The following is a 20,497-nucleotide window of genomic DNA, read 5'->3' on the forward strand; positions in this document are numbered from 1 at the left end:
AGGACCAGCACCCTGGCTTTTTCTCAATTTCTGGGCCCCCCAGGTAGGAAGGGACCCACCAGCCACCAAGACTATCCTGGGACCTGGGTCTCCTGCCTGGGGCAGCCTGGCAGCAACCCAAGCCCACGCCCCAGCTCCCTCCACCCCTGACCGCAAGGCACAGCACTGGCTTGGCCTCCGGATGGAAACCCCACATCCAGAGAGAATAACCTGCCCCCCTAAAGACTCAGACTCACCCTGGATCTAGGGTCCAGGCCTGCAGCTCCCCTCTCTCCAGCCCCCTGCACGCCGGCCTTTCTCCTTCCAGTTTCCTCCTCTGACTCTGAGCTGGCCGCTCCCCCCTCCCTGGGACCAAGCCCAAGGTTTTACAAACCTGACTCCTTCTTTGAGGGTCCCCTGAGTGCCCCTCCCTCACCCCCCCCCCCTGCAGGGCACAAGGCCTGACCGTGAGCTCTGCTCGGGGAGGCTCGCACTGCTCCACAATGGCCCCGGCTGGAGCCCCAGGACCCTACAGCACAAGCCAACGAAGCAGAAAGTAGGTACAGTGTCTGGTGGGGATGGGGGTGCAGGGAAGGACCTCCGGGGAGGGGGCTGAGGCTCGCCGGGGGATTACTGTCGCGTTTTGTTTCGTGTCTGAACTGAAAACGCCTTTGCAAGAGCTCTCAGCTTCTCAGGCGGGCGCTCTGGCCAGGAGGGGGCATCTGCTAGACCTGGCCCTGAGAAGTGCCTCTGTGGCTTGCAGGTCAGGCTCAAGGACACAGGCCCACCCCACCCATCGTGCCTCAGAACACCCGTGCAAGGCCCCTCAGGGCCACTTAGCCTGCGCCCGCCGGCACCAATCATCCGCCTGCCGCCTCCACGAGTTTGCTCCAGCAGTGGGAGGCTGCTCTGCTGGGGAGCCCTTCTCACTGCCCCCACCCCATGTACACTGGAAAGCCTGCTGGCCTTCGCAGGGGAACCAGGACACTGAGCTGGGAAGCCTCACTCGTTCTGGACTACCAGCAGGCTACCGCTGTCACCTGCTTGGACAGTGGGGACACACAGGACGGTCACCGGGGTAAGGCCCACAGCCCAGCAGCAGCCCAGGGTGGGGTGGGCTGGGCCAGGCAGCTCAGCAGAGCCCGGGCTGCGTGTGGTCTCCTGATTCCTCCCCAACTTACGAGTTTTCCTTCTTTTCCACCCTTTCCTTCCTCCTCCCTCCAACTCTGTCCTCACCTGGACCCCCTGCTTTCTCCCCTGGCCAATGCCCCTACCCTCTATTGACCCTACAGGAACTCCCCTTGGAGGACGCAAGAAGCCACCCAGACTGTAGCGGGTCTGCCCTCCCTATACCCGAGGCGCCCAGCAATAGAGGCACCTGGAACCACCAACCAGCTGCACCCCAGATCCCAACCGTGTGACTCTGAATTAGACCCCAGCCCCTGGGAGCCTGGCTCCTTGTGAAAGGGAGGATGGGGACTAAAACCAGGGCCTCCAAGGAACCAAAGAAACTCAAAGCCTGGCACTGGAGAGCTGGCCAAGGACGCCTCTGTCCTGCCTGGGGTCCCGGCGACACTCACCTCAGTGGGAGTGGCACTGGTTGCTTTCTCAGTTCTGAGTGCGTGGGGCTCTCCTGGGCCACAGGCCACAGCAGCTCACCTGGAGGCCGGGGTCTGGGGCGTCGCTGACCTGCTGCTCCTCTGGCTGGGCCCCGGGCTGGGGCTGGGGACTGGGGGCAGGCTGGGCAGGTGGCTGAGGGTCCTGAGACTGGGGTCCGGTAACCACCAGCCCTGGGGTGACTCTTCGACCCCTGGGGACAAGCATAAAAGTGTTCTGAAGATGGTCTCTTTTAAAACAACACCCCCTAAGTCAGAGCCCTGGTCCCTCCCCTTCCCATTGTGTCGGTGGGGAGTCTTTGGGTGTCCTTGTTGGAGGGACTTGGGTGGTGGCTCCTTCTTATCCCTATTGGCTGCCTAACTCCTCTTTCCAAAGTACAAGGGAAGAAGGGCATGGCCCACAGTCGCCAGCAGCTGAACCTGAAATGTGCCCTGAGAGGCAGAGGACCTTCTGTCAGATGGACGTCCCCTCCTGACTGGGGCTGGGGATAGGGGTGGGGTGGTGGCTGCATACCAACAGCCTGCCTTGGGAAATCATGACACGAAATGCAAAGCCCTCTCCCTAACATTCCCACCTCTGATGGAAGAAAGAAGGGGGCCAGGCACAGACCAAAGGGCATAGCTCTGCACTGAGAAGGGGAAAAGGGATGGTCTGGGCTTCTCTGGGGAAATAAATCCCTTCCCCCAAGCTACACTGGGTGGGCAGAGGAGTCTGGTACCTCAGGTCTTGGAGGGGAAAATAGAAAAACTGCCTTTGCCCCCCGATCCTCCACCAGGAGAGGCAAGGTGGGACACACGGGGAGCCAGGCACACCACAGGAAGAGAAGTGTTGCTTTTAAATTCAGGGCCTTTGCCCTTTCACCATATTCCTCACCTCTCATTTCAGTGGAATTCTTTGATGGTGGTCGGAAGGTGGAGGGAGTGGGAAGAGAGGGAAACTTTACTTTTAAAATGGTATAAAAAAAAAAAAAAACTGCTCCAAAATCGGGCCACTGGCCCCTCTGCACAGTCTCCTGTTTGTCTTTGGTTGGGATTGGAGGGGGGGGGGTGTAGCAAGAGGAAAAACTTCTCACACAGAAAAACCCTGTCTTTGACATTTGCAAAAACAGCTGCGAACTCCTGCTGAATAAAGCAGCCCTCCCCTCCACCCCGCCCTTCCCACTTTGCCAGGCGGATTAGTGAAGGAAAATCTATTTTCTCCACAAAAGCCTCTGTGACTCTGGGCACAGGGAGTTATAGAATCCCCTTCCCACCTGTCTCTCCTGTCCCTTTCCAAGTTGAGGCCACTTTTAGAAAGCTTGCCTGGGCCTCCGGCGGCAGAAGATTTTCCCCGCTGGCAGAAATCCGGACCTTGTTAGCTGCCTCAAGCCCCCAGCCCAGCTGTGCCTGAAAACTCAGAACACAGCTTTTCTCACACACTCAGTGAATACAGCACAAGGGCCGGGACGCCCAGTTACCTGTACTCTAGTCGCTGCGTTGTCCCCGAAGTGCCTGGGCGGTGGATAAAGAGGACTGGGGAGTCACTGGTGCCCAGGCTTCTCTGCTGAAGCTGCCCGGTCGATGATCCGCTGGCCGGGCCAATATTAGCAGTCGCCGCCAAAGCAGGGGGTGTTCTGGCTGTGGTGCCCAGACCCTCCAGCCGGGTGGACGACGGGGAGGAGGCGGAGGGGGACGAGGCTGAGGCTGAAGAGACAATAAAGGGCACTTTTAGAGTGTGCATGATAATGGCCCTGACAAGCAGGAGAGCCTCTCTGCCCCTGAACCCGGCACCTGCTCAAATGCCAACTGGAATTAGCTTTGCCCCCTCACCTCCTCGTCCCCTCCGCGCCTGTCCCCGAGCCCCTCCAAATTTGGGTATCTCTGCGCCAACTCGGTGGTGCTGGGGCAGCTGCTGTGGCACCTTCCCACACAAGGGCACGCTGCATGAGGGGGTGGAGACTTGGCCCACCCCTGAACCGGCAGAAGGGCGTGCATGTGGGCGTGGGCATAAGCCGGAAGTGCTCCTGGCCAGCTAGGAGGTGGGACATGCGGAGGGGGTGGAGAGTGGGCAGGGCTTCACCACTAGAGTGACACTTGGCTGTCACTTGACACCCTGGCGCGCTGGTGGGCGTGCCACGGGTAAAATGGGGGCGGGGCATAAAAGAAAAGAAGCCAGGTTCACTGGTGGTTGAAAATTTTTTTTTCCCGTTGCTCCCAGTGTAATTGCAGCACAGTGTGGCCATGTCTCCCCTTCTTCCAAGGACAGGGAACTTCTCTGGGAGCACCCTCCCCTCACCACTCACATCTGATATGACCCCTCCACTATGTGTGTGGGGCTGCAAGTGGCTTTCAGCAGACAGCAGCCTTCAGTGTCCTGATCAAAGGCATTCTAGGGTGGATGGTTGGGGTTCACAGGCTTTTGAGACTGGCTGAAATTCCAATGAATGTACAGGCTCAGAGTGCCAGCAACTGGGGGTGGGGTCCAGATAGAAGTATGGGCTGACTGAACCAAATCTCAGTGGAAGTTTAGCCCTCTTCCCTGAGCCTGCAGAGAGAGGAGGCAGAGTGAAGACACAGTAAGAGGCAAATTTGTGTACCCCAGAAGGCCACCGGTCCCCACCCACCTGCACTCTGCTGTTACCTAACCTAGCCAGACAGTCTGTTGGGGCTAGACTCTCCCCTCTCCCTTTGTCTGCCAAGCCCTTACCTGAACTCCCTTCCTTAGCTTGAGGGATAGGGCTTCTGGTGGGGAGAGCAAGGCTTTCAGTGGGACAGGGTCAGACTTGAGGGGGACTCAGATATGAAGGGGTGTCCTAAACAGGATGCAGTTGCCCCAGAACCACACCATCCCATATGAGGAGGATAAGTGGGGGCTCCCACTGGGTTCTTGGGCAGGGAGAGATGCAGGGATGCTAACGGCCCTGAAACTGCTTTGGGGCACACACAGGAGAGTTAGTGTGAAGCTGCCAAAAATTTCTGGGGTTCAGTATTTGCTCATGCTTGTGCTGCTTCTTATTTGGGCCTCTGTAGATTGCAACTTTGTAGCTTGCACCACAGGGCCCTGGCATCTGTGCAAGATGCCTGCATGTCACAAGAAGCTACTGGCAGGTCCCTGTTGAAAGACTTGACTGGGACTTCCCAAGTCATAGGTGGTACTAGGGAGGTAAAGGATTCCCCAAGCCAGATGAGGGGATTGCATGGGAGGCCAACTGATGGTTCCCCAAACTGAGGAGGTGGGAAACTAAGAGGATAAAAGGGAAGTAGCCTGAGGCACTCAGACCAAACTCCCAGCCCCATAATGGTGTCTTGCATCTGACCCCTACCCTAGTCTGGGTTCCCATCACTGACCCAGTCACAAAGGGACTCTTATTTGCAGGATCATTTTATTCCATCAGATTCTTAGAAGCCAGACTTTAAGAAGAGGGGAGCATAGAAAAGGGATCAGGATGGGGGAGTCCATGGGAGTTTAGCTAAGTCATGGTAACATGAAGAAGGACCAGAGTCACATAAGGTCAGCAGTTCAGGTGTAAGGGATGAGATCCTTAGCACTGCATTCCTTTGACTTATGGGGGAGACAGGTAGCCTATAAAAAGTAAAGAGTGGTGGGAGGAAACACCAAAGGTACATTTGGGGTGCAGGGTGCTGGACACCTCATACCCGGAACTTCCTTGACCCATTGCTTCTTAGGCCTGGGAGACGATCATCCATCCTGGGGTCCTGGGGACTGGAGCACCACAGAATTCCCAGCCTCTGGTCCACACCACTGGGTTGTTTAAGTGGCCTCATGCTGACACCTGGTGACTGCTTTGAGAATCACAACCCAAAAATCAGGCACTACCACCCTTCAGACAGGTCTGGGGGGCAAAGCAACAATATGTCTCCCTTTGGGGGAGGACCCCTGCAGTTTGGGATGCAGGTAGACTATCTTTGTTTTCAGACCAGAAGCATGTATCTGCCTCCACCCTGGCATTACAGATGGAGCAGTAGAGGCAGATCCAAGGGAATTCTTCACTGCAGGGGTTCCCAGAGCCCAGGGGGACATGGCAAGATGGATGCAGCAGGCACAGCCTTAACCTGGGATGCCTTCCTGAAGCATCCAGTGTATTATGAGAATTAGAAAACTATGTACTACATTTGTTTCAAGATGAAATTCAGTCTATTACTGAGAGGATCCAGGGCAGAGTGCTGGTTGCCCATCCTGAGGCAGAGTCCCTGAGACCAGCAGGGTGGGTGACCTCTGCTCCAGACTCCTGCAACACCCCCCAAACCCCAGGGCTTCCCAAATCTGGCCTGAGCCTGACACCCTGTGGCCACTGGATGAGTGGCAGCCGCAGCTTTTCAGAAGGTGACTGGCTTTCCTATCAACCAAGTCTGCCTCTAGGAGACCCCAGAAGAGCTTGTGCCACCCCTACCAACCTTGCAACTATCAGCCATAAATAAAAAGATGGCAAAGGACCACTCTTCCGTACCTTGTATATGGAGAAAAGAGGAAGAAGCAGCTCTGAACTCCCTCCCGAATGCACCAGATGCCCTGGAACCCCACACCATCTGGTACCATATATATAGGCAGATACTCTGGTAGAAGGAGATACTCTGGGCAGAAGGAGACCTCAAATGTGGCTGGGCAACAGCCTGAGGGCCTGGGGAGCCCAGGCCTGGTGGGGTGAAGATGGAAGAGACATGAGCAGGAGGGTCCTGGAGACTGGTCCTGTCCACGTGCCAGCTCTGCCCTCAGCGGGCCCCTCCCTCTGACCACCCAGGTGCTGGGGCATGGACAGGTGTCTGGCATGGGGCAGGTAGCTCACGACGGTGCTCTCCTCATGTGGAGAGATGTTCTCTCGCTGCCCTGACACTGGCTCTGGGAACTTCATTCTGGGGCCTAGATGGCTGGCATCTCAGCAGCATCGGGGTCGGAACCAGGACGTCTGCCTGGAGGGGCCCCTCCATCCTCGCAGGTAAAAGGTAAAGGCAAAACCTGCAGCAAAACCCCAGAGGGCTCTGGATTTGGGCAGAGGGGGCCTGCGATGGACTCTGCCTCCCCCAGGAGGGGCCGAAGCCCTGAAGCCCTGCGTTGCAGCTGACGCCAAGTTCCCCTGCCCAGCCCTGCTCTCTGGAACCTCATTCTCCAACCGTGATAGGACAAGGAGCCCCCGGGCCATCCTTGGGGGACTGTCCTCCTGCAGGGCTCCCCCGCATCCCATCAGGAGCCATGGAGTCCTTTCCCAGGAAGACAGTCAGCTCCCTCCTTCCCCGGACACCAGAGAACCAACCCGTGGTGTGGCCTGAGGCCCAAAGGCCCAGATCGGGCGCCATCAGCCAAAGGCACTGAACTCACGCTGCAGACCCCAGCACTGGCCCTGGGCCCCCGCAGGCCACCCCCACGCAGCCCGGTGGAGCTGAGAGGAAGCTGGCACCAGTGTGTTCTCAGGTACCTCTGTTCTGAGTTCTGACCACAGCGGGTGCTGGGGTGGCGGCCCCAGCCTCCTCCCCCCGTCTGTGGCTCCCCAGCTCCCCTCCCCTCCGGCCTGGCCTCTTCTGCGCGCCTTTCTCCCAGGAGGTGCAGGTGCAGGGAGCAGCCCCAGCGGGCAGCCAGGACAAGTCCACTCTCTGGGAGGGACAAGGAGACTGAGGGAGGTCACAGAGGACCAGCTAGGTGCAGGGAGGACCAGCAAGGCCCAGGGAGGACCAGGGAAGACCAGGGAGGTCAGAGAGGCAGGTGCACGCCTCAGTTTCCTGTCTCAGTCTCCCACCCTGCCCTGCTGAGCCACTTGAGGAAACTGCCCTGAGCCCGGAAACTCAGACACAGAAAAGCAGGAGCCAGAAAATGAGCCCCCGGCAGCGGGTGGTGGCTGTGGGAGGGGCCGGCTGGTGTGGGCAGCCTACCTGGTCAGAGGGTACGTTTCTGAGAGGCTGGGCTTGGAAAACAAGGAGCAGGGGCGCGGGAGGGACGCGGGCAGGCCGCCGGGCTCTGCTTTCCGAAAGCACAGATGGGCTGGGAGGAGGTCAAGTGAGGCCTGGGGGGATGTGTCCCTGGCCCCCACTTCTGACAGCTCAGCGGCCTGGTCCCCGGTGGGGGCACGCAGCCGACCCCCAGGCTGGGGCAGATAGGTTTCCAGACGGAAGCCCCGTGCTGTGTGGTCCCGGTGCTAGGGTTTAGCCCCTGACACCCTGGCCCGTGGCCCCAGGGCTATGCCTGACCTCGTCCCTCTGAGCATCCGGGGGCACGGAGCTGGGGAGGCGGCACCCAGCTCCACCCAGCCCTAGTGACCCATGCCCAACATCCCCAGAGGTGGCCTGAGGTGCCGCCACACCTCAGCCCAGCACCTTGGAGGATAGGAATTGGGGGGTGAGCCCCCAAGCCCAGCAGAGACCCTGTCCTGGGGCCCAGGAGATCCCCCCGAGGGTCTGCGTTCAGACTTGCAGCGGATGGCACCCGGTGGGGAGTCTGGGAGGGCTGGGGGCCGAGTGGGAGCAGGAGGTGAGCCAAGGGCTGGGGGCGGTGCGGGGCGCCAGCACAGGCCAGCGGGCCACGGGGCGAGAGAGCGCGCCGGCCTCCACCTTCTGGCCCTGAGGCCGCCTGGCCTGGCAGTGACAGCGTCACCCCTGCCTCCATTTCCCCGGGGTGCCTGCCTTCCACCTCTGCTCCTGGTTTGCTCTGCTTTGTGGGGGAGAGGTGGGAAGTCACTGCAAGGACCCCCCCAGACCTCTGGGATCCTGAAGGCAAGAATCAGACTCTCCCTGGAGATTGTCCCACAGGAGGGGGCCTCCTCGGCATTGTCCAGCTGCCCCCCCCCCCGAAGCCTCCGGGGCTTCACCCGGGTCCCGCGTAGACCCCACGGCTGCAGGATGCAGGGTGGACAGCCCTGTGGGGTCCCTGGTGAGAGGTGACAAGTCTTAGCCTCCGACCCACATAGAGGCCTGAGCTGAGGGGCCGCTGCAGCCCAAAAGTGGGGCTTTGGCCCCCTCTGCTGGCCGTCTGTGGAATGCCGCAGCCCTGCTGCCCGGGCGGGCATCCGGAGGGCAACAGGCGGGTGGGGCCGGCTCCCCAGGCGGGGACACAGCTGGCCCCTCGCAGCCTCATCGGACTCACTCTGGCTGGGGCCCCCCCAGCCTCTGCCAAGAGCCTTTTGTTCAGGGGACACAGGTTCCGGGTTCACTCTGCTCCCTGCCAGACCCCCGGCCCTCGAGGGCAGGGGCCGGTGCCCCCTCCCTGCGCCCAGCCCCCCCCCCCCCCGCCCCGTGCCCCTCAGGCCTGGAGGACAGTGAGGAAGGCAAATATTCGCTGCCAGCAGAGAAGGCAAACACCGCCGGGTGCCAGCTCGCCCTGCCGGGAGCGGAGGCAGACCAGTGTCCTGGAGGCAGCTGCCCAGCAGAGCCTGGGGTGGGCCCAGAAGGCGGACCCCGGTCTGGCCTGGCCCCCCAGGAGCAGGCGCCACGTCCCCACCCTCCACTCGTGGGCAGGACTGAGCTGCGGAGTGCGGGTGCCTCAGCAGCCTCACCGGGGGACCGGCCCTCCGGCCAGGGGCTGGGGACACAGGGGGGCTGGGACCCTTGGAGCCTCTGCCTCCCGCTTTGGGGCCACTGGGCCCCCCACTGGGGTGGCCGCACCCCCGCCGTGCCCGCCGTGGCCAGCCCATGGCCGAGGAAGCCCAGGTCCAAGGGCAGCAGGCGAGGCCCCGGATGCACCGGCCTTGGATTCCCAGAAGGGGCATGTCCGGGCAGGGCCGAGTGCCAGAGCCCGCCCCAGGGGTGATCCGGTGCCGGGGGGCTGAGGTTTCGGTGGGGTGGGGGCGCCAGGCCGGAGACAGCTGCCTCTGCCACCCCCTGACCTTGGGCCCCACGACCTCACCCACGGCGGGGAGGGCCCCCGCTCCCGTCCTGCCGGGACCAGTCCTGCCGAGGGCCGGGGAGGCTGGCGGGCTGGGGGGCGCACCCAGGGTGACCCCACGGTGACCAGATCTGGGGGCCGGACCTCCGGGTCCCTGGGCGTGACCCCGCTCAGGGCACCCGGGAGGCGCCCTCAGCACCTTCAGCACCCACCACGCGGGGGCCCAGGCCCAAGGGCTCTGCTTCCGCCGCACGGAGCTGTGGGTGCCCGAGCGCAGGGGCCGCCCAGGTCGCCCTGGCCTGGTCTCGAGGGCAGCGCCGGCCCGCACCCGGCCCGCAGGCTCCGCGTACCTTGGCTTCCGCGGAGCGCCCTCGCCTCTGCCCGAGCCCGAGGGGCCGCCGGTGCCCCCCGCAGGACTCGCCTCCGCCCTCCTCCAGCCCGGTCTGCCCTGCCCTGCCCTGCCCTGGCCCTGGCCCTGGCCCCCGCTCCGGGGGCGGCGCTGGTCTGGGCCGTGACTCCCTGGGGTGTGGCCGCGTTCATGGGCGGGTGCCCTGGTGGGTGGGGTCCCCCGTCCCAGTGCCCCCCACACCTGGCGAGCTCCTGTGAAGGGGCAGGTTGGTTTGCACCCGGAGGCCGGCGGGCTGGCCAGACCTGGTGAGCCCAGGGCGCCCGCTGGCCCTTCAGGTGCCCGGCCTGGCCACCTGGACCCCCTGGCCCGCGGGCAGTGCGTGGGCAGGGCCCGACGGCTTCACCCTGGGCCGCTCTGAGCGCTGAGGAGGCCTCAGGCCCGGGCCCCTGCGGACCTGGCCCCTGGGCGGCCTTGTCCTCAGGCCTCGCCGTGGGGCTTGTGCTAAGAGGGAGGGCTGGGGGGCAGCCTGTGCGTGGCCCTGTAGGCTGCCATTCTTGGGGGACACAGCCAGAGTCCCCTGAGCACTGAGTGGTCTGAGCCGGGCCCGACTCTTGGGGTGCCCGCTGGCCTCTCCCAACCCTTCCTGGGCAAGAGGGCGCCCCTGGCTGCAGCTGGGCAGGGGCTGCGGCTGGGCCAGGACAACCCCTGGGCCTCTCCCCTCCTCACCCCTGCAGGCCTCCCCGCTAGCCCACGCCGGGGGCAGCCGGAGCCCCAGGGACGGCCCCCCCACCCCGCCCATGCTGCTCCTCCTGGAAAAGCTGTCGGGTGTCGGTCCAGGAGCGTCTGCTCCGGCCTCGTGGAGCCCCCGCAGCCCCGTGCGCCCAGCGCAGCCGCGGCCGCAGGACGGGGCCACGGCAGGGGCGGGAGCAGGCCCGGGGGCCACGTGTCCCGGCGCCCAGTGGGAAGCTGGTCCCTGCGCCTGTGCAGAGGACAGGGCTCGGGGCAGGACCCCAGGCCGCCGGCGCCCCCACCCGCGTCCGCCCCCCACACACAGACGCTGGCGCAGGCTCTCGCGAGGTTTATTGGGGGGCAGGGGCTAGTTGCAGTAGCTCTCCAGCTGGTAGAGGGAGCAGATGCTGGTGCAGCACTGTTCCACGATGCCGCGCTTCTGCGGGGCCCCCGCCAGGCCCCCCGCGCCGGCGCCCCCACCCAGCGCCGCCTCGTCCACCGCGGCCAGCGGCCAGTCTGGAGCAGCGGGAGGGAGAGAGGAGCCGGCGGTCAGGGGACGCCCCGCTGAGCTGGGATTCCGGCCCCGGGCCCCGCGCCCCAGCCCCCAGCGGGGCCCCACACGGCTTCCCGGGTGGTCCCAGAGCCCAGCCAGGGGTCTCCCCGCCTGACCCCACCCACAGCCGCCACTCCCTGGGGCGGGGTGCTCTCCCGCACCCAGGCTGCCCGGGACAGCTCCCCGAGGCCTGGGGGACGGGAGGCCGGGGCTGCCCATCACCCCAACACAGTGCCCAGTGCTAATCCTGGCCCTGAAGTCCCCCCACACGCCCCTGTCCTCGGAGGGGGGTGTTGTCTGAGCAGAATGAGTTTCGGGGGCAGCAAGTTCAGCGGGGCCGCGGGGTCGCAGGGCCGCGGGGAAGGCGGGGCGGGCAGGCCAGTGGCCGGCCGGCCGGGGCGGCTCACCCTGTGGGTCCCCCAGCTCGCGCCGGGCCTTGGGCGTGTAGAAGAAGCCGCGCTCCCCGCACACCAGGTAGAGCGCCTCCACCAGGTGGGAGCCGCACAGGTGCTGGTTGACGAAGGCGGGCGCCGGGCGCGGCCCCCACACAGCCAGTAGTGCCAGCAGGGGCAGGAGGCGCGTCCACAGGGCCATGGCGGAGGGAGGACCTGGGCACAGAGGGGTGAGCCCGGAGGGGGTGCGCCCAGACCCTCACCCAGGGCTCACTGGGGGAACCCAACTCCCGCCACCCTCCTGGCCAGCCGCACCCCTGCACCCCTGGGGCCCCACAGACCTGCTGGCGACACCTGGGAGCTCGGGCAGGAGGACGGGGAGCAGCGGGCCCCAGCGCCTTTATAGCCCCTGCCCCGCGCCGGGCCGCCGGGGCCCCTGGGTGGCAGATGGCGGGGGGCTGAGGCTGCAGTTTCTGGGCCATTTCCCCGGTGCTGGGTCGGCAGGATCACCTCCTTGGCGTCAGCACCGCGGGTGCCGCGGCCCCAGGGTGGCCAGCTCGCAGCGGGGGGCAGAGCACCTGCCCCACCTGGCCTCCATTTCCACATGAGTCCAGGGGAACTGGCGGGAGGAGCTGATCTGTCCTGGGGACCCCTCAGATGGGCCGAGGCCTGAGGGGTGCTCCTGGCCCCAAGCCCCGCACAGCGGCCGGCTGAGACCCCCCCAGCTCCCCGGGGCTGCAGAGAGGGGTCCGCCACCCCATCTCTCAGCTTCAAGTGGGGGCGGCAGAGCCCCCCGCATGGGGACCACAGGGATCCAGGGACATTTGGGGAGGCCGATGCCCCTGCCAGCTACCCTCTTGACCTCCACCCCTCTGCCGGGGGCTGCCCTCTTAGCCTGGCCCCGCCATTGGCCTCCCCTAGGCTCCGGGACCGGCACCCAGAGGAAGGGCAGGGTCCCCGGCCCCTGTCCCGTCGCTGAGCACTGGGGTCTGTGGCCCTCTTGAGGCAAGGACAGGCTCCCCGACACCATGGGCCCTCAGCTCACTGCCGCAGCCAGGGAGATGTGGGGACCCCTGAGACAGGGATCCAGGGCAGGAGCCTGGGGGAGCGGGGACCAGCAGGCAGTGTCCAGGGGCCAGTGGGCGGGAGGGAGACGGGTGGCTGGCAGCCCCAGGGTGGGGGGAACAGCGAGGGAGGTGGGAGGCCCTGGAGGTCGACAGGGGTGTGCAGGCCCCGCGGCCCCACTGCCGAAGTCAGTGCCTCTCGGGCGTGGGGGCGCCGACAGCCGGGCATGGCCTGGAGGACCACCCGTGTCCACCTCCCGGGCTGCTGTCTCCAGGGCCGGAGGGGGACAGAGGCCTCTCCTGCTGCCGGGCCACGGCCAGACCCCAGTGGCCAGATCCACCCCCACTGGGCTCCGGAGGCCAGGCCCTGGTCAGCTGGGAAGGGGCCAGCGGCCTCCCGGTCAGCACGCACTTCTGGGGCCGCTCTGAGTGGGGCGGGCGCAGGGGTCCCCACCTGCCCTGCCAGGCCACACCCTGGAGCGTGCCCTCCCTGCTGGGGTCCCCAGGCACAGGGCCTGGCTGCCGGTCCTCCCGCTCCCGCGGGCGGGGGAGTCTCCTCTCTCCAGCGGCAGGGCTCGGCTCAGGCCGGCTTCGGGGGGCAGGGAGCTTGGCCTGGGGGCTCCTGTGCCCGGGGCCAGAGGCCAGGAGGCTGCAGCAGAGGACGGCGCGGCGGTGGGAGGGTGCAGCCCCTCCACCGGTGAGCCTGCACCCCAGTCAGCACACACACCAGGGGCTGGTGCCTGGGCACTCGCTTTTATTGAGGCGACCGGTGGGCAGCTGGTGGTGGTGGGTGGACGGGGCAGCGCACGAGGACACGGCTCCCCAGGCAGAGCTCAGAAGCCGGGTGGGGCTCGGCCGGGGGGCGGGGCCGGGGCCGGGCTGGGGGCGGGGCCGGCGGGGCGGGGCCAGTAGGGGGCGGGGCCAGTAGGGGCGGGGCCGGCGGGGCGGGGCTAGCTGATGGCGCTCAGCGCGTGGGCCAGGACGTGCAGCTCGTCCTGGACGCCCTCCAGGGAGCGCTGGATGGCCCGGGGGCTGTCCAGCACGTCGATGGCCAGAGTGTATGGGTCAAACTTGACGGCGAAGGGACGCTGGATGCGAGAGGCGTAGCTCCTGGGAGAGGGCGGCGCCCTCAGTGGGTAGGGGTGTGGGCAGAGTGGGGGGCCGGCTCCCCGGCCTTTCTGAGCCTCCCGCGCCCCGGCAGCCCGGTCCAGCCGCCGGACAGAACGCGGGGCGGCCAGTCCCCCGGCCCCAGTCAGCCCCTGCAGGTCGCCCAGCCCTCCCTGCTCCACTAGGCCCAGTTCCGTCAGGCCTCCTCCTCCAGGAAGCCCTCCCAGACTGTGCCTTGGGGAGCCCCAGCCCCGTTCCTGTCCCTAAGCTAGCGCGTGGGGCGACCTCTCCACACCAGGCACACAGCCCCTTACTTTTCTCTGTGACAACAGGCGCCTGCCTAGGCCCCTAGGCGCTGTCTTGCTCGGCCCCTGCCACCCCCAGGAGGGCTGCCACTGATCCCTGCACCCCCAGGCGTGGACAGCCCCCCTCGAGGTCGGCAGGCTGCCCCGCCTGGCACTCAACCTGCCCACCAGCCGGCAGCCCCGGGCCTTGAGGTGCCTGCAGACACAGGCCCCGCGCAGGCCGCCCACCAACCTGAGCTTGTCCTTGGCGTCGCCGAAGCTCTCGGACACGAAGTACACGGACTGGTACGTCTGGTCCTGGTAGGGCTGCACGGCCGCGGCATCGGGGTCGAAGGCCCGCACCTCGGGCTCCGAGGACAGCGAGTGCTGGGGGCGCGGGCAGGGAGTGTGGGTCGTCCGTACCCACTGCGCCGTGCCCCGCGCCCCCACCCCGGCCGCCAGCCTGCCCGCCTGCCACGGCGCCTCACCAGGAGCTCCCCGTAGGAGGACAGCAGCCCCGCGCCGTAGGCCTTCACCTCGCCGTTCTGCTTGCACAGCCCGAACTCCACGGTGAACCAGTACAGCTGCAGGTGGGGGCGCAGGTCGGTGTGGGCGCGCGGCTGGGCTCCGGGGGTCCTGCAGCAGGGCAGCCAGGCCCCACCCCCCACCCCTCCGGGCCCTGCACAGGACGGAGCGCACCGTGGACAGCTTCTCGATTTCCTCGTCCGACGCCCCCAGGGACGCGAGGCCAATGTCCTGCGGGAGGAGGGGCGGCTGAGGGGCTCTGCTCGGCAAATTGCAGGGCAACCCCTGGGTGAGGCGGGGTCACCCCGGGTTCCCTGGGCGCGGCCCAGTGTGCAGGGGCCCTCCTGGGGTGCAGTCCCCCCCCCCAGGATCGTCAGGGCCCTGACTGTCCTGCTTTCCCTCATGTGCCCAGTAGAGGCCTGGGGTGAGACTCCGCTCCCTGCCCCCCCAACGCACTCTGGCCCCCTGGCTTGGAGAATTCCTCCTCCTCCTTTTCATAAGGTGGCCTTCCCAAGTGGGCCCAGCACATGCACAAGGCCCATCCCGGCACCATCCACCTGGGGGCTCCGCGGGGGGAGGGCCTGGCCAGTGGCCGGGTTGGGGGACGGCTGGGCACTCACCTGGGAGAACTGGGCAAAGGTGCGGTCGGCCAGCATGGGCACGTGGCCCAGAAGCTCATGGCAGCAGTCCCTGGGGGCGGGAGGGGAGGTGGGTGGGGGCCTGGCCGCACCCTCCCGCGCCCCAGGATGCCCTGCGCGGACTCACGGCTCGGGGGAGTGCATGGGCGAGGAGGCATGGCGGATGTACTGCGTGCACTGGAACACGCGGAAGGCCAGGCTGGCCAGGAAGTCCCGGGCGGACAGCAGGCCTGCCACGGGCCGCAGCTGGAAGCCGGTCCGCTCTGCAAGGCGGGGGGCGGTCGGGGCGCGAAGGCGGGCAGGGCCCCGCACCCCTCCCGCCTCCGCCGCGCGGCGCGCACCCTTCAGGAAGCGGGACACGTCCTCCAGCTGCGGGATGCTGTCGGCGCGGTAGCCGCTGAAGCGCTCCAGGAGCTCGAAGGCCTGCAGGTGCTCGCGGCAGGCGTGGGTGACGTAGAGGCCCCGCAGGGTGCTGTAGACCTCCTTCCTGCGGGCGAGCGTCTCAGGGGCGCCCCGGCCCCCAGCGTGCTCTGCCCCACCCTCCCAGGGGCTCCCAGCCAGCCCAGGCCCCAGCCTGCGGCGCCAGGCCTCGGGTCCCTCCGGCGGGCGCCCCTGCGCGGGGCTCCGGCCTCCTGCCCGCCCCCAGCGGTCTCTCACCAGGTGGCGATCTCCTCGGCCGTGTACTCCACGCGGGGAATGGGGTCACCACTGCGGAGGGGTCAGCGGTCAGTGAGGCCCCAGGGGCCTCGGCCAACTGCTCAACCGCTCTCTGCCACAGCCGCCTCGCCGTGACTCGGGGCCCCAGCTGGCCACAAGGTGGTGGTGGGGACAAAGACCCCCCCCAGCCGCTCGGTGGCAGGACGTCTGGGCCCCTCCTCACTGCTTGTACTGGAAGGCGATCTCCGCGATCAGCCTGCGGCGCTGGCGGTAGGCCTGGTCAGAGTAGCCCTGCGGGCAAGTGGACGCTGGTGGGGGCCGCCCGCCCCACCTCCCCGGCCCACCCCCGGCTCCCGGCTCCCGCCCCCCGCCCCACTCCCCCCACCCCGCAGAGCCGGGGACCCAGCCCCCCACCCCAGCCGGGCACCCCGCAGCACCGCCAGCCCCCGGGCAGCGGGACTCACCGGGTGGTCCAGATCCAGGTCAGGATCAAACTTGGTGACCAGGTGCTGGCACTTGTCCAGCTCGGAGACCTTCCTCGGGAACCAGAGGACTTCACAGAGGGGCGCGGGGACAACAGCGTGAGCGCGCGCCGGGGCGCCCACCCCGGGGGTCTGGGCCGGGGCTGCCACAGCGGGGCACGTGTGGGGCGGGGGGGAGGGGGCCCAGTCAGCGGGGAGAGTGTCCCGGCGTCATTCCAGGGACCCTGTGGGAGCCCCTGCCCCCGAGGTCTCGAGGTCCCGGGGTGGCACGGGGGATGGGGCCGGCCTCACCCTTGTGTTCCCCCGCGCCACGCACGTCCTCCGCCGCGCGGCGCACGGAGCTGAGCAGGGCGGGCAGGTCCCTGCTGGGCACCTCGCACCGGACAAAGTACTCCAGGTGGGGGCCCCCCGCCCGCGGCCTCTGCGCCGGCCGCGTCTCCAGGTGGTGGATCTTGGTGTCAAAGGTCTTAGGGAGCAAAAGCAGGAAAGCGGGGCCGGCAGAGGGGGACAAGACGTGGACGGAGGGGGACAGAGGGGGAACGAGGTGAGGGACAAGGAAGCAGGGGGAAGCCTGGGGTCCCGGCCACACGTGGGCCGGGCTTGTGGCTCTGGGGTTCGTCTGGGCATGGGGGGGGGGCTCTCCCTTGACCCGGCCGCGGAGGTGCCACCGCGTGTCCTGAGGCCACACCCAGGCCGCCTGAGCAACCTTCCCCCCACCCGCGGCCTCACACGGGGCGGGGCCCGGGGGACCCCACCGACAGCCCGGCACCGGGGCCCGGGGTCTCGCCCGCCCGGCTGCCGCTGCGTGTCCCGGAGCTGGCCCAGCGCCCGCCGTGCCCGGCCAGCCGGAGCAGTTAATCCTCAGCTGCCGCGCGGCGGGGCCCGGGGGCTGCGGGCGTGTGTGAGGGTGTCTGGGGACCGGACTGGAGGCGGAGCTGGGGGCTCCCGGCCCCTGTCCCCTCGTGACCGGGGGCCCTCCCCGCGCCCCTCCGGCGGGGCCGCCCTGCCCCCTCACCTCGAAGGCCTGCACCACGCGGGCCAGGGCGGCCGGCTGGGCGCCCCGCGGGGTGAAGAGCAGGCTGAGCCGGGCCCGGCCGTCCCGCTGCTCCACCCCGGCCTCCAGCAGCTCCCCCGGCTCGGCTGCGGCCGCGGCCTTCTCCCGCTCCTTCCGCGCGTCCTGGATGAGGCTCTGCCTCCGCCCGGTGAAGCGCGGGGACTGTGGGGACAGACGCAGCTGCCTCGGGGCCACTGTGCCCCCGAGGGATGGCCACCAGGTCCGGGCACACTTGGGGTCACGCCACCCGTGGGGGGGGCGGCCAGAAGCTGCTGGCAGCCAGCAGGGGGCGGGGAGGTGGCTGGGATTCTGGTCCCCGCAGACCCTAACTGGATTAGGTGACAGGAAGCAGTGACAGGCGCTGCAGCTGCTGTCCCTCTGGCCCGGGGGTGGACAGCAGCCAGGGGGCCAGGGGCCAGGGGACGTGGGGTCTGGCCGCCTGGAGGAAGCCTCCGGCCTGGTCCCAGACCCCAGCCCAGATCCACTGACTGACCGATTCTCGGGGCGCAGGGCACAGAGCCACCCCTCACCCTCCTGGGGACTCTGGTGCCTGCCACAGTCTGTCCCAGGGAGACCCAGGCCAGCATGTCCAATACAGCACCCAGGACCCCCCACCCTGGTCAGACGGGTGCTCCAGGCCTGGAGCAGACCCTCCAAGGAGGTCCTGGGGCTGCAGGAGCCCCAGTCGACCCTGGGGTGGGGCAGAGCCTGGCTGCGCCAGGCCAGGGAGAGCCTGGGTCAGTGGGTCCTGGGCCTCGGGATGCCTTCCGGGGGCCTCTGCCGGGTGGTTGGTCCCTTCAGCCCTGTCCTCATCGAGTGGACGGGCAGCTTCGGTGTGCGGAGGGGGGCATCCCTCCTGGCTCCCCGAGGATCCATACAGCCCCCCTCCCCGTGGCAAAGCCCTCAGTGTGCAGTCCCGTGGAGGGGCCGCGTGGGCTGCTGTCACTGGTCCCCGTGAACTCGGGGGCCCTAAGAGGCAGAGGATGCTGGGAACTGTCGGGGTGGGGGGAGGCTGCTGGGCAGGTGCGGCCCCGGGCGGGCGGCGACACTGGGCGTGGAGAGCGTGGTGGGGTGCAGACGGGCGTCAGGACGGCGGAGGCACTCGGAGGATGGGCTGGGGCACCCTGAGCCTGGGCCCCCGGCGCTCCAGCTGGGCGCCCCAGCAGAACGGGGTCCGCACCCCGCTTGCCCCACACCTCCACCTGAGCTGCGGCCGGGCCCGGGCGGGGCCGGGAAGGGGCCTGGCCCCAGGTGGCCCCGGGCTGCTGTGTGCCCACCAGGGCGGCTGGAGACTCTGTGCGGGGACCAGCCCCTCTGGCCACCGCGGGGGCTGCTTGCCGGGACGCCTCTAAGACCCCAGGAGGATTTTCTCCAATTCTGCCACAATGGGGGGCTCAAGCACCCGCAAGGGCGGCCCGCCCGGGCTCCTGCCCCCCGCGCGGCCTGCCCCCTTACCATGATGGCCTCGGCCTGCTTGGCGTCCAGCTCGGAGACGGCCCGGCGGAAGCCCTTGGCCTGCGGCGAGGCTGCGCTGGGGGTGGGCATGGCGCTGCCGGGTCAGGCTCGGCTCCGGCCCTCTGCCAGCGCCTCTTATAGGCTGAGCTGACGTCAAAGCCCCCCTGGGTCCCCCACCTCCCACCTCCCGCGTCCCGCTCCGCCTGCCGCCGCCTGAGGGAGTGGGTGGGCGCAGAGCGGAGACAGCGGCTCTGTCCCATTAAATCTAATTGCAGCCACCGTCTCAGGCACGGCCGGGGACGCTGAATCATCCCTGCTCTGGCCCTGCGGGCTGGGCATGCGGGGACCCTCAGCCGCGCACCCTGGTGGGAGGCGGGCAGGCCAGGGAGGGCTGTTCTGGGCACTCGGGTGCAGGGACACAAACCCTGCACCTTCGGGGCGGAGGCCCCTTCAGCCTCAGCGCTCGGACGGGGGAGGCGGCTGCTCTTCCAGAAGGTTCTCACGTTGCCACATTTCCCAGCAGGATCCTGCAGGCTGTTCCCCTCGCCTGGCCCCAGCCCTGGCCACTGCGCCCAGCTCCCAAGCGTGTCAGCAGGACCCGAGGTGTCCAGGAGGCCCCCTCTGCCCAGCGTGGAGGACAACGGCTCCACGCAGAGGACTGGCTGACCGGGGGTACCGGGCGCCCTGCCCTCTGAGTGAGCCTCACGTGGCAGCCCCACAGCCCCACCCTGCACCCTGTAGCCCCGCACCCCAAAGCTTCAGGTGACACTGCACACAGCAGGAGCCCCCCGTCCCCACAGGTCCATCCCAGGCTGGTCACCGAGTGACCGCTGCCCACCTCCCTGCACTGGAGCCCCCCAGGAACCACCACTGCACCGCACACCTCTGCCTCCCCAGCCTGGCCTCGCCACTCCCCGCCTCTGCACGCCACGGCTCCCTGGAGCATGCCTCAGCGCCCCTGTGCTCCTACCCCACCCGGGGGGGCGGCCGCCCCCCAGGACGAAGGGGCCCAGGCCTGTGGTCAGGGGGCTGAGGCGGGGGTGGGGGTGGGGACAGATCCGCGACGTGCAGGCCACAGCCGGTGTGGATTTAACCTTTCGGCAAATGTCTTCCACCCGCACAAATATTGCTTCTTAATTCCCTTTCCTGCCTGAGCGCCGCGGGCTGCACGGAAGCCAGTGGGGGCTGCGTGTCCGGAATTCTCCCCCCGGGGCCAGGCGACCCTCCACAAGGCCCCAAGCCAGCGCCAGAGTGGGCCTCCGGAGCCCGGGGAGGCTGAAGGGGGTCTCAGAGGGTCCGGCCTGGGCCTGGGGTGGGGCCGCTCGGGGTGAACTGGGCCAGGGCTCCCGCACAGGGAACCAGGGTCTGGAGTCCCAGGGGTTGGCGCCCTGGGATCTGGACGCTTGGGCCCGAGGGCCCCCTCACCTGCTCCTACAGGCGCCCTTGGCCCCTCTGCCAGCACCCCTGCCCTGCCGTGGCCCCCACAAGGTCCTGAGCAGTCACAGAGTCTGCCAGGCCCTTCAGAGTGCAGAGCTGGAGGCCTTCGGAGGCCTCGGCCAGGCTTCATGCCCACGTGGGCACCAGCGCCCTGGCCGGCCCCAGGGGTCGGAGCTCCAGGACCCCTCCGCTTGCCACAGACCCTGCTCGCCCGCTCCGCTCCGCCCCACACCTGGCCCAAGCCGGGCCACCCTGCTCCCCACAGCTCCGGGGTCCATGCTGTGCTCGCTGCCTCTGACCCGGGCCGAAGATCACGTCTAAGGTGTGAGTGGCAGCAGGTGTGCGAATGGCGTGTCCTGGGACACAGGC

The 20,497-nt window shown here is 67.6% G+C and overlaps 2 protein-coding genes across 3 annotated transcripts; both read right to left on the minus strand.

Annotated features, from left to right (window-relative positions):
* Positions 1-10,847: 10,847 nt before the first annotated feature.
* Positions 10,848-11,627, minus strand: INS (insulin; the record flags this gene model as incomplete). Its single annotated transcript, XM_084232366.1, has 2 exons — positions 10,848-10,996; positions 11,441-11,627. 2 exons carry the CDS (start codon positions 11,625-11,627, stop codon positions 10,848-10,850), a joined length of 336 nt encoding a protein of 111 aa, XP_084088492.1.
* A 1,693-nt stretch (positions 11,628-13,320) lies between these two features.
* On the minus strand, positions 13,321-18,781 carry TH (tyrosine hydroxylase; the record flags this gene model as incomplete). Of its 2 annotated transcripts, none has more annotated exons than XM_084237441.1 (13): positions 13,321-13,599; positions 14,134-14,267; positions 14,369-14,464; positions 14,580-14,636; positions 15,026-15,095; positions 15,171-15,306; positions 15,385-15,530; positions 15,701-15,751; positions 15,924-15,991; positions 16,165-16,253; positions 16,474-16,648; positions 17,198-17,398; positions 18,692-18,781. In XM_084237441.1, the coding sequence occupies 13 exons, from the start codon at positions 18,779-18,781 to the stop codon at positions 13,440-13,442; spliced, it is 1,473 nt and encodes a 490-aa protein (XP_084093567.1). In that variant the 3' UTR covers positions 13,321-13,439. The 2 variants fall into 2 exon arrangements, with proteins under 2 accessions (XP_084093567.1, XP_084093566.1); XM_084237440.1 differs by having other exon boundaries at positions 17,198-17,420; positions 18,621-18,781.
* Between the last annotated feature and the right edge of the window lie 1,716 nt (positions 18,782-20,497).

The sequence above is a fragment of the Talpa europaea genome (genome assembly GCF_964194135.1).
Source record: "Talpa europaea genome assembly, chromosome: 1".
In the NCBI taxonomy this organism is placed as follows: domain Eukaryota; kingdom Metazoa; phylum Chordata; class Mammalia; order Eulipotyphla; family Talpidae; genus Talpa; species Talpa europaea.